The sequence below is a fragment of the Zootoca vivipara genome, chromosome 8 (assembly GCF_963506605.1).
Source record: "Zootoca vivipara chromosome 8, rZooViv1.1, whole genome shotgun sequence".
NCBI classification, from domain to species: Eukaryota; Metazoa; Chordata; class Lepidosauria; order Squamata; family Lacertidae; genus Zootoca; species Zootoca vivipara.
This window is the reverse complement of record NC_083283.1, coordinates 49,406,279-49,418,789: the sequence shown is the minus strand read 5'-3', so window position 1 is coordinate 49,418,789 and position 12,511 is coordinate 49,406,279. Positions and strand designations below refer to the sequence as shown.

At 41.5% G+C, this 12,511-nt stretch overlaps 1 protein-coding gene across 1 annotated transcript in view; it reads left to right on the top strand.

Moving 5' to 3' along the window:
• Nucleotides 1–36: 36 nt before the first annotated feature.
• The window catches only part of AFG3L2 (AFG3 like matrix AAA peptidase subunit 2), an 18,847-nt gene continuing 6,372 nt past the window's right edge, over nucleotides 37–12,511 (top strand). Inside the window, exons 1-10 of the mRNA XM_035125599.2 lie at nucleotides 37–258; nucleotides 1,904–2,003; nucleotides 3,607–3,675; nucleotides 4,887–5,011; nucleotides 5,571–5,723; nucleotides 6,901–6,975; nucleotides 7,601–7,725; nucleotides 9,294–9,567; nucleotides 10,286–10,423; nucleotides 11,667–11,820. Coding sequence (XP_034981490.1) covers nucleotides 136–258; nucleotides 1,904–2,003; nucleotides 3,607–3,675; nucleotides 4,887–5,011; nucleotides 5,571–5,723; nucleotides 6,901–6,975; nucleotides 7,601–7,725; nucleotides 9,294–9,567; nucleotides 10,286–10,423; nucleotides 11,667–11,820 — 1,336 coding nt within the window. The 5' untranslated portion in view covers nucleotides 37–135. The remainder of the gene's footprint in view (nucleotides 259–1,903; nucleotides 2,004–3,606; nucleotides 3,676–4,886; nucleotides 5,012–5,570; nucleotides 5,724–6,900; nucleotides 6,976–7,600; nucleotides 7,726–9,293; nucleotides 9,568–10,285; nucleotides 10,424–11,666; nucleotides 11,821–12,511) is intronic.

Sequence of the window (12,511 nt, the reverse complement as noted above, 5' to 3'; positions counted from 1 at the left end):
GGGGGCGCCGTGATGCGTCACGCGCGGCGTCGGGGGCGTGGCCAAGGTCTCCCCCAACCACCCCCTCGCCTGTTTGTGTAAGTGAGTGAGTGAAGAGAGTGGTGCTTTGGGGCCGCTGGGCCTGTTTCGGCGACTATGGCTCACCGCTGCCTGTGGCTGTCGCGAGGCTGCTGCCGGCGTTCCCCCGGCGGGATCCCCGGGGCCCAGCGGCTGCTTTGGGGGCGAGGCCCCGCAGCGCCTTCGCGCTACCTGAGATTGGTGAGTGACGTGCGTGTACGGCAAGGGCAGGGCGCAAGGGGAATGGGGTGCGCCTCCCGGGCACCGCCGCCCTTCCTGCAGCGCCTACTGGAGGTTGACCGGGGCCGCCGCCGCGCCACGAGGGAGTCCCGTCCCCATAGAGTCATTTGGCAGCTTTCGTTTCTTATCCCCCGAAGGTTAAGAGAGAGAAGCTGCTTGTGTCGTAGCTGTTTCAGCACCGTAATGGTGACGCTGAGAAATGCTTAGCTTAGCATCTCACCTTTGCTAGACTGAATCAAAGATACTCGGTATAGCCATATGCGGGTTTTGCTTTTTACCGAGTCACAATTCCTTAGTCCAACAAGCTCACAATGGGCTTCGCTGACTGACTGTCAGAGGTTCTTGGCAGTTTTGAGAAATTATTTTTTTAAAAGCAAATCTTGACCGGTCTTTCCTGGAGATGTCAGAGAGTGAATCTGGAACTTTTTGCAGATGAAGAAAATGGGTTCTACCACTGAACTGAACTTCTCGTGTGCAAAAGGATTCGTACAGTGCTTTTGCGTGTTCAAAGAGCTTCCTGTACACTCTTTTGCATTATTATTATTATTATTATCATCATCATCACCATCATCGTCTTTCAGCAACCCTGTAAAGTATATCATTATTATCCCCCTGTTGTATATTGGGTTGAGGGCAAAGTGTGAGTTTGAGAGACAGTGGTTTATTTAACGTCACCTGCTAAATTCATAACAGAAGTGATATGTGAGCTGGTTTCTAGCTCAGGTGAGTTGAGAGTTGCTTTTATCTGTTCTTTGTAAACTTGCTTCAGCTTCTCATTTGGAAAAGTAAGATGATGCATGATGGAGTAAACTGCTTTTACTCACACTGTAGACTAGGGAACTTTCACTCTCTTTGCTCACCCCCCTTACCCTGTTATTTTGTGATATTTCATCCCCAGGCAACATTCCAGGTGTACCTATCCAGAGTACCCATTGAGAAATGAAACCAAAGGACATCTTTTACATCAGGGGTGGTGCAGGAGAACCTCCAATGATGTAAAATAATGTGCCAGGATATTTGTGAAACTGGGAGAGTGGCTGCTTTTAAATGAATAACCATTATTTCATATTGCAAAAATAGGCCTTCAAGTGGAACCTACTTGCATGTATACAACTGCAGTCTAAGGCTGCAATTCAACCACCCTTTTCTAGAAAGGTGTTTATATTGGGCAGAGATGGTGCTGTGTTCAGCTCTGCCAGCCCCTTTACCCATGTTAGTTTGTATCCACTGGCACAAACATACAGACAGATAGCCCTGAAACAGTGTGTTCTGGGGTCAGGGAAGGGCTGAGTCAGTCTTGGATCCAGTGGAGCAGTCACATAATGATCTTAGTCCCATTGTGGGCCCGATCGCTGGCACAACTCCAGGCTTGGGCAGCTGTTTGCCTGCCACTTCCCCTGTCTGGGCTAGCATGAGCAGCAGGGCTGTGGATGCCTTAGCGGTCCCACTGCTCTCCAGCTAGGGTTTGGATTGCAACCTAAGGCAGCAATTATGTGCATGCTTACTAGAAAGTATGGTAAGCCCCATTGAAATCTCTGGGATTTATTTGCTGAAAAGATGCTGAGGAACTGTCTTGGTTTTTTAGTGACAATTCTCATTTTTTCAGCTTCATGACCACGTGGCCACACAAGTTCCTACAAACAGAAGCAATGTCCTTGCAAGTGTAATTGCTGTTTACAGGAAGCTCTTCTCCCAACCTCCAAAAGGTAATTTTTTTGCTGTAAAATAATAATACTGTGTAGCTTACTATATTATTGACTACTATACTTATTCATATTACGTGTTTAAAACTGGTAAGGCACAATTTTATGGGAAGCGGCATAGAAATAAACATGCTTTTTTCTCTAATACCAGAGCTGCACTAGAATGTTTGAAAGAGTATAGCTCTGAGAATGTGCAGAGACCTACCGGTATTGCCTAGCTACAGAACAATTACACCTTAATTGCATTGTTTCCTCACTCAGAATGAAAGATGTGGCCTGAGCCCTAGCACTTTACTCTTTAGAAATTAAGCACAGCTGTCCTGCCATCTTTGCAGCATAATGTGCAGCCAGAGAGCAATCTCCCACAAAACTCCTCTCTTGTATTGTTGCACAATCTTGGGCCATCACTGAGAAGGGCCTTTCCTTCTTGCCCACCAACCTAAATGATCACACTGGTGGGAACATGAGCATGGGTTCCTGACAGGTTGATACATATGTCTTTCAAGTAACCTAATTACAAACCATTTAGTTCAGGAGTCCCACAGCCTCCCTGAGATGAGTAGGTGGAAACAAGGGGTAGAGCTGACGTCATCTGCATATGGCAGCTGAAACCTTTGAATGACTTCTCCCAGCAGTTTCATGCAGATGTTGAAAAGCATGGGAGACAGAGCACAAAACAAAGCCAAAACTCAAGGGGTAAAACAGAAGGTCCCCTCATCACAACCATCTGGAATCAGCTATCCAGGAGGCACCAGAGCCAGCAGAACACTGTGCCTTCCAAGTCCAACCCAGTCAAGTAGTTCAGAAGGATAGTGTTGATTGATGGTGATGAAAGCCACTGAGAGATCCAGGAGAGGCTTAAGCAATGTGCAAAGTAATTTGGAATATAAGAAGACAGTAAGGAAGAAGGGAAGTCAATCAAACAAAAATGTATGGAAACACAAATGTTAATTTTGACAAATGGTGAATGTAAATGTGAGTTCAAATATGTGTAAAACAGGTGTTGGTGTATATTTTAATTTGTAAAGGGTAAGGGGAAAACAGCAGAAAATCAATAAAAATGATATTTTTAAAAAAGAGAGAGATCCAGGAGAGCCAGTAGGATTGTGCTCACTATTCATCCCCGGTCTAAATCAACCGCCAAGGGCAGTCAAGGTGTTTTCCAAGTGAAACCCAGGCCTAAAGCTGGACAGGAATATTATTCTTTCTTTGTCCCTATCTCAAGCTACATATGTGCTGTGACTCACCTGTTTCAGCCCAAGGGCTGACTGAGCTCTCAGAATAGTCCTCCTTTCTCTCCACAAAAAAGTCTGCTTCCAGTTTTCCACCTTCCTACCTTTTTGCTGTTGTTTCAGCAGTGTAGTTCTTCTAGAAACTAGAGGGTAGGCTCTTTTGATAGGCACTTGGGCAGTTACTATTCTTTATCATAAATATTTTTAAATGACACACACACTTTTATCTCCTCCTTTTCCCACCCTCCTGTTTAGCTTTATCAGATATGTGAAACTCACATATCCACCTCTTTTCCTGTTCCCTCAAACACACTTCACTGCCTCAAGCATAATACAATATACTCAATTTTTATTACTGCTTTTTTCCTTACTAGGTTTTGAAAAATATTTCCCTGATGAAAAGAAACCTAATGAAACAAAGGGCTCAGAAGGAGAAACTAAAGGTACCAGTCTGCTTTTTCACTTGAGGCTCATATGTAGAATAAATGTCACTTTGGTTATTATTAATTTTGACTGCTCTTATATACAAGCCCATGTTGCTGTGTCCTAGTTTTGACAGTGGTCAGTACTTGAATTGGAGGAAGTAACCATGTAAGGGGTCACTATTTCCTACAGTTTACTTCTGTCTTGTGACTTCTGTTGGCACATTTTATGTGCCAGGTCTTCACATTGTAGAATTTATATGTTTCTGCTCCAGCGTCACCATATTCACTTTCTGAATTCTCTGTTAGATGTTTGTGGTGGTGTTATTTTTTCCATGAGCATTTTGACTGGGCCTGTTTATATCCCTGGTCTTCTGTGCCTTTTAATGTTTGTTAAAGAATCAGTTACGAAAGAGGGCCAAAGCTACAGTGACATGGGTACTATATTTAAACATAATAAAGAAGGGAGCTGGAAGCTGGAAATGAGTTGGGAAAACTGAGCTTTCAATATCGTTCCACTAAAAACTGGATTCTATCTAATCAGAAAGCATTATCTGGATGTACCATGATACGTTGTTTGAGACACCCCAACAATAACCAGTTTACACCAGGTTTTCTTCCTAATAGGCTCTCACTGTGTTGTGAGTTCTTACATAGTCATTACTGTTCCCCACCTAAACACATGTCCTGGTGTAGTGCATCATAATAATCTTTATATACTGCCTTTACTGAATTCTCAGAGGACTTCATTTACATGATATAAGTAGTCTTTGTAACATCTCTGTAACTTAGTCCAGATTCTGAGTGTTAAAAACAAATTGGACATTAAATATGGGACTTCTGTTGTAAACAGCTGCCGCACTTTTAGGCCCACCCAACCCCCTGATGCTTTCTGCTAGAGCTTTGCTCATGCTGTGGCATCATGATGTTCTGTGTTTCCTTGCGCCATGCCATCAGCAGTCAGTGATACAGGGTGGGGAGGCACAGAACATTTTGCTGTCGCAGCATAAAGTAAGATCTGTTCCATGGTATGGAGTAAGGGTTGGGATTAGATGAGCCAAGGCTATTTTTGTAGACAGCCCTGTATGTTGTAACATCTAATCTAGCAGTTAATCTTGTAAGAATCAGTGTTGTGTAAAGATTACAGAAGTAACAAAACAAAGTACTACAGGGAAATTGGCTTACTTGATTTCTAGTTTTTGTAGAAACGTGCGTGTGAACTTTTTTTGTAGATGTAAAGCAAGCCAACTCCCAGCGCCCTTCCAAAACCAATGGAGGAGGAGGAGGAAGCAGTGGTGGAGGAGGGAAAAAAGGTGGCAAGAAAGAAGATACTAGCTGGTGGTCCAGAATACAAAAGGTCCCAATTCATATTTTTGGTGACACTGCTTTTATCAACCTGCTTTATTCTGTTTTGCAGTTCTGTAATATACCATTGCTTCTCTGAATGTTATTCAGATTATTTTCACCATGGGGATGCTGTTGATTTATATGGTTTTTTAAACTCAGTTACTTACATGTTTCTTAAATTTCTCTGAAAGATTATTTGAATCTAAGCTTTATAGTGGCCCTGACTCAAGGCCCACCTGCAGTGAGCTTTTGCAAAGCAAGCATTCCCATTCACCTCAGAAAAGCTCACCACATTTCATATGTGAATCTGCCTCTCCACCAAGTTAATAGAGAAAGGTTTGTAGGTGGAAATGAAGGCATGACTGTAATTCTGGACACTTTTGCATGTTTTTATGAATAAATTGTCTTTGTAGGCTAATGCACAATATTTATTTATTCTGTAAAAAATTCTTTTACAAATTGGTGCTTACATAGGGCTGTTTTTGTGACTGCAGATCAGAAAACCCACCATTTTCACATACAAAAGTCAATCTCAATCCAGTATTCCTTATTTCTCTTTTCCCCTTTAGGGTGACTTTCCCTGGGATGACAAAGAGTTCCGTTTTTATTTCATGGGCACTGCAATTTTCTGGGCTTTTGCTACATACTACGTTTTCTTCAGGAATGCTGGGAGAGAAATCACGTGGAAGGACTTTGCCAACAACTACCTTTCCAAAGGAGTGGTAAGTAGCACTGAGGCACCTTCAGCTGAAACGTTGATTTCACAGAATAAGTTATCCATTGTGACTGAGTGTAAACCAGGGTGGGCTATAATTTAATTGAAGCTGGAAAGGCTGAGGATGAATTTGTATTAAAGAAAGAAGAAGAAAATTACTGCATGTGGTCAGAACTTCTATTCCAGAAACAAAAGCAATTGGCAAAAAGTAGAGGTTAGCCATATTGTTAGAAAATGGCCTAAGACATTTTGAGCTCCATGGCTCTTTTTAAGGGCATATTATTTATTTGAAACTTTTCCTGCCTTTGCTTCTAAAAACCCAAGGAAAAGAATTTAAAATATTAAAATAGCAAAACAAAAAAACACAACAAGCAGCTATTAAAACTATTGAAGAGAGTTCAAGAATAAATTTAGTGTAGTGGGCTGAAAGAGAGACCCTAAGTTTGCATTTTCTTCAAGAGTGGACGGTTATTTACTTTGAGAACCTGCTCGCTCAGAACTTGCTTGCTCACTGGGGCAAGAGAGGGCAGAGCTTTCATTCACACTATAGTTTGGATAAGAAAAGCAACAGCAGGCTGATCTCCTGTTTCCTTTGTGTTTGACTCAAGCTGAGTCAAGGCCCCACTGACACATTCTTATTTCCTGTTGTGTTACCCAAGCCTTGGGCAGCAATATGAAACAGCACTCCACCTTACCCTGTGTCCCTGCATGCTTGCTAGAAGGATCAGAGGAGAAGCAATGTTTTATCCCACTTGCAGGGAGCTTTGGCAAAGTGGAAAGGAACAGCAGAAAAGCACAGTTTCCTTATTCAAGCCCTGAGTGCAAATGAAGGCAAAGCTCTTCCTGCAACCTTCTGTGCTTCATGGTAGGGTCAAAGAATTGGTACCTTGCCAAGGAATCAGTTTTATATTTGGGGACCTCTGCTTTTGGAAGAAAGGTTTTGAGCTTAAAATGTATTGGGCCAGACTTTTTAAAAGCAGATTTTGGATGTTTTTGATTTTGAAACAGCCCTCAGCAGTTTCAGTACACTCACATCTCACAGGGTCGTGTTGATACAGCATAAGGGAAGGTCTCTAGCTCAGGGGCAGAGACTGTGCTTTACATGCAGAAGGTCTGTGGTTCAATCTTTGGCTTCTCCTGGGAGGAAAAAGTTACTGTCTGAAATGTATTTTGTGCTTTCACAGGTGGACAAGCTAGAAGTGGTGAACAAGCGCTTTGTTAGAGTGGTTTTTACCCCAGGGAAGTCACCAATTGATGGGGTAAATCAAATTTTTCAATTCACCAAATGCATTAAGGGGTTGAATAATTTATGTTTGTAAACATTTCTGTATAGAGTATTAAATATGGATCTGACAGTTTGTTATTTTGATGTATCAAGGGCTGTGCTCTGTGCCCTTGCAAGTAAATGACAAAATGTGTTGAACATGTACAGAATCTGATGTCTAGTGCACCTTACATACTGTAGGAATCTACACATGCTTTTTGCTTAAAGATGCAGAACATGATGTGCAAGTGTGGTTTCCCTGCACCATACCTATTAGGGATTTCACCTTTTATATAGTATTGTATAACACTGTAATAGAAATACTTTTGCCATCCATGAAAGACATGGCAGAAGTCCTATAAATATTTTGCCGTTCTAGCATTCAGAAATGCACATTCAGTGGAGGTGTTTTATTCGGCAAATAGAAATGATGCAACTAAAACCAGCATATCAAATTTCTGCCTCTAGTTGTTACGTGGCAAGCTAAGTATGTATTGTAACTTTCTGGATATTCAATTAAGCTTCTTTATATTAAAATAAGCTTTATTATCTTGTCTCTCTCAGGTTAATTTAAAATGCTAAAACTGAGACACCATGAATTATTATATTTGTTTTTACAGCAATATGTTTGGTTTAATATTGGAAGTGTGGACACATTTGAGCGGAACTTGGAAACTGCACAGCTTGAGATGGGGATAGAAGGGGAGAACCGGATACCTGTAGTGTATGCAGCAGAGAGTGATGGGTAAGTGTTTTAAATGATTGGAATTGTAGTGGAATATATGATACTACTTTTTAAAATCGGCTTGCTGACTAGCTAGTCTCTGGCTGAGCTTGTCAGTAACTGCTATCATCCACCACTCTCAAATTATTTGGCATATGCATGGGGAAAGAAGTAGAGTTTTCTCTCATTTGCACTAGGCTATGGGAATGTCAAAGAGAGGGAATGCTCTTCATAGGGAAGGGGACCGAGGATGAGCTGTCATACTGGACGGTGCCTTGCATGTTCTCGTGGAAGGACACTATCATCTTGTAAAGCTTAGGTGGACATCCTACCTTGTTGTGACAGAGTCTGTTCAGCGTGGTACGTCTCCGCACCTAAACATAAGTGCAACGGGTCTTACCTGAGAGATGTTGTTTGCAGATGACACAGCATTGGCAGAGCACTCAGAGCACTCTACAGAGACTCGTCAACCATTTTGCCCAAGCCTGCAAGGAGTTTGGCCTTACCATCAGCCTGATAGGGATGAGCATCCTGAGCCATTATCAGCATTCCACGCATCAGCATTGGTGACCACACACTTGGGGTGGTAGACAAGTCTACCCGGGTTCCACCATAACCAGCAATCTCTGCATCGACGCTGAGCTGGACAAGTGAATTGGCAAGGCAGCTCCAACAATGGCTTTTCACTCCAAAAGGGTATGGGAGGATGTGATGCTAATACTAAGATGAAGGTCTACCAGGCTTGCGTATTGAGGATTCTGCTTCATGGTAGTGAGACTTGGGCAACTTACACCTGCCAGGAATGACACTTCAGTGCCTTCCACATAGACTATGTCAGGAGGATTTTGGGTATCACATGGCAGGACAGAGTCTCCCAAGCCCACATTCCCACAATATTCAGACTCCTGTCTCTGCGACTTCTACGTAGTCGTGGTCCTGTCCACAGAATGGAAGATGGCAGAATCCCTAAGAATGTGCTCTGGGGGGAGCTGGCATCAGGCTCATTTGCAGACTACATATATGTCTGCAAACGGGACTTGAAGGCTGGCAACATCAACCCTGTCATGTGGGAATCCCTTGCAGACGGTTACAGTGCCTGGAGACAGGCAATCAGGCTATGCCTCTACAGCATTGACTAGAGGAGGAGCAACAGTTGGGAGGAAGGCAGAGAGAAGAAACGCCATGGTGCATCTGCAGCAGCACAATTGGACACCTTCATCTTCCCCAGCTGCAGCAAAACATGTCTCTCCCGTATCAGTTTCTACAACCACCAGGGGTTTGACTTCATCTACAAAAGTGCACTCCTCCATTTTCTCCTGAGATGGATGCCAACTAATGGGGAATGTAAGAAAGAGCAAGAGATAAAGTTAGCCTGATCTAGGAATTCATTAGCTTTAGCACACATTTGTATTATGAATCAGAAAGGTGCTGTGAACTGTGTATGATTCGTTGTAGCCCAGCATATTTTAACTAAAATTGCACCTTATTGAGCAAAGTTGCTCATAATGAAATTGCTCTTATGTGTCTCCTCCCAACCCCATATTTTGTTATGAAACAATGAATTAATAACTCCCAACTTTTATTTTTAGTTCCTTTCTTCTGAGTATGTTGCCAACGGTCCTTATAGTTGGCTTTCTGCTCTACACGTTAAGAAGAGGACCTTCTGGAATGGGCCGAACAGGACGGGGAATGGGAGGACTCTTCAGTGTGGGTGAAACAACAGCCAAAGTCTTAAAGGATGAAATAGATGTGAAGTTCAAAGATGTAGCTGGCTGTGAGGAGGCTAAATTAGAAATAATGGAGTTTGTTAACTTTCTGAAAAACCCAAAACAGTACGAGAATCTTGGAGCAAAGATCCCAAAGGTAAGGAGTTTCAAGAATAAAAACGTTATTGTGCCAACTTCATTACTTTATTGAGTTCTTTTAGCTGGAGATGAATTTTTTGAATTTAGTGACAATTTGCATTCTTCCTATATTCTAACCTAACATCAGAATTTTAAAAATATGATCACAAGAATAAAAGCCTTTGATTAGTTTGTGGAATCATAAGAACTCATTTCACATAGCCTCTGAATCTTCCTTTAGTGACATTATGAAATTCTCTTGTTCTCTATGCTTTCCTTTCAGTAAAATGAGAACACTGTTCTTTCTTACTCAGATTTACCTGCAAGCAAATACTATTTGTCCAAACTGTTTTTTTAAAAAATCTGAATTAGCATAGAGCCAAAAATTAGGCTAGAGTATCTTTTCCTCGTGGATCTTAATAAATAGTGCATAAATCTTGTGAAGACTTCTTAAATTGACCATCTTGTGTTATCATGATCAAATATTGGTTACTTTAGCTCTATTGCAGTTTGCACTCCCATTCAAAACACAATTTTGTGAAATTCAAATTACCTTTTCAAGCACTAAAACATTTCAGGAAAAAGAAATTTTTGAGTTATTTGTGGAACTAGGACACATGTTATACTTCCCTGAAACAGAGTTCTAAATATATTGACTCATATTGAAGAAAATTTATGGTGAATATTTGCACTGCTTTTATTTCTTAGTAATATTTACCCTTTCTCAAACCTTACAGGGAGCTATTTTGACAGGACCTCCAGGCACAGGGAAAACTCTTCTAGCAAAAGCAACAGCCGGAGAGGCCAACGTCCCTTTCATTACAGTCAATGGGTCTGAGTTCTTAGAGATGTTTGTCGGCGTGGGTCCTGCTAGAGTAAGTCTTTGGCCTTGCTCTGTTATTGCAGTGTCGGTTGTTAAAAGGACACAGTCAAGGTTGGTAGGCCAAAAGCTTGATAATTCACTAAATTTCAGTAACGATCGAGATAGCTGTTCATCTTAAAGAGCTGGCTGCAAGCTATTTTAATTAATAACTCTGATATCTCACTCAGTTTCTAGGAAATCTTATTGCTTCAGAGCTGTAGCCCTCTGGCTGCATTTTCCACTCTCTTCTTCTTCTTCTTTTTACTAACAGTTGATAAGGACAAGGGTATGGTATTCTAAACTTGATGGCTGTTGCAGGAAGACTAGATTTAGCATCAGTGTACACAAAGGTTCTCCACGCTTCTCTATGGAGTTATGTAGGAAATTTATGCTATTTTAAGTAGTCCCAGCTCTGAGGGAGAGATGCAATTTTAACCAAGGTCTCCTTCATCCAAGTCTAGCTCTTGTACTTTGGACACTGTTGGCTCTTCCAGCATAAAGCCTTTGTTTCAAGTACTTATGTAGAAATAAAAACATTGGGTGGAATTCATTGTTCACGAAGTCTCATTCTGTCAGTGCAGGGATTTCTGCTTGTGCAACAGAATGTCCTCTCTCTGTGCACCTCCAAATTTGTTCTAAGGGTTTTCCCAATCTTCTGGAGCAGATTTGGGGAGGGCACACAAAGTGAGGGGGGGGGGGAGTCCCATTGCACAAGTAGAAATCATTGCGCTGACAGGATGTAGTAGTTGAATACCACCCATGGTTCTAAACACTTTTCTAGAGTTTGATTTCTACAGCTTTCAAATTACAGTCATACCTTGGAAGTCAAACAGAATCTGTTCCAGAAGTCTGTTTGACTTCTAAAACGTTCATAAACCAAAGTGTGGCTTCTAATTGGCTGTAGAAAGCTCCTGCAGCCAATTGGAAACCGCGGAAGCCCCGTTGGACGTTCGGCTTCCAAAAATAGTTCTCAAACCGGAACAGTCACTTCCGAGTTTGCAGTGTTCAGGAGCCAAAACGTTCAAGAACTAAGCTGTTAGAAAACAAAGGTATGACTGTAAAAGCATTCAATTTATTTCATAACCTAACATGTTAGCTGCAATATAATCTTCCTGATAGACGGACCAATGAGTCTAATGTTGTATACCTATTTCAATGACATGAATACTATCTCTGTGGTGTATTCTGTAGTGTTGATGGACAACCAGCTATGTGGCATTACATGATTTTGAAAGTACCTTTTTTCTCTTGCAAAGGTTCGTGATTTATTTGTTCTGGCTCGTAAAAATGCCCCTTGCATTCTCTTCATTGACGAAATAGATGCAGTGGGAAGGAAGAGAGGACGGGGTAACTTTGGAGGGCAAAGTGAACAAGAAAACACATTGAATCAGCTGCTAGTAGAAATGGATGGTAACTATTTCGTTTCTTAAACTTTTATCATTCCTACTTCCACTTACATATAGAGTAACACTTCATTCTTAAACAAATTACCTGGAAATAGCTCCTATTGGTATGAAACAAGCTGCATGGGGACACAACCAAACGTTGTTATGAAAACCTATGTAAAAAATCAACTGGCTGTTAAAAAGCAGTAGGGAACGTAGGCAGGTGCTGGTTAGAGCCGGCTTTGCCAGCCTGGTGCCCTCCACAAAATACATACCAAGTAATAAAACAAAAACAAACCAATAACCCCCTCAAGGGTTGGGTGGCTTTATTAGTAATAACACATTTGAAGAAAATGTTGTGTTTTTTGTTAGTAAGAAGGAAAAGGTAGAATGATATCTATTAGTCACAAGCTGATGATGCCCATTGAAATAAATGGATTTAACTTGTTGATTTCAGTGGCCTATTCACAGTATGACTGACATTGGATATAACCTAGATTTCATAATCTTTTTTAGGAAGAGTGGGTAGTTGTTTTTTCATTATACTGAATGAGCATAGCTGAAAGCATCTTTCTGTTCTTTTTGTTTTGTAAGCTTATTGCTAATTGTGTGGGATTGTACATTAAGGTTTGTATCAGGCATAGACAAACTCCGGCCCTCCAGATGTTTGGGACTACAATTCCCATCCCATAATCCCCGACCATGGGTCCTGTTAG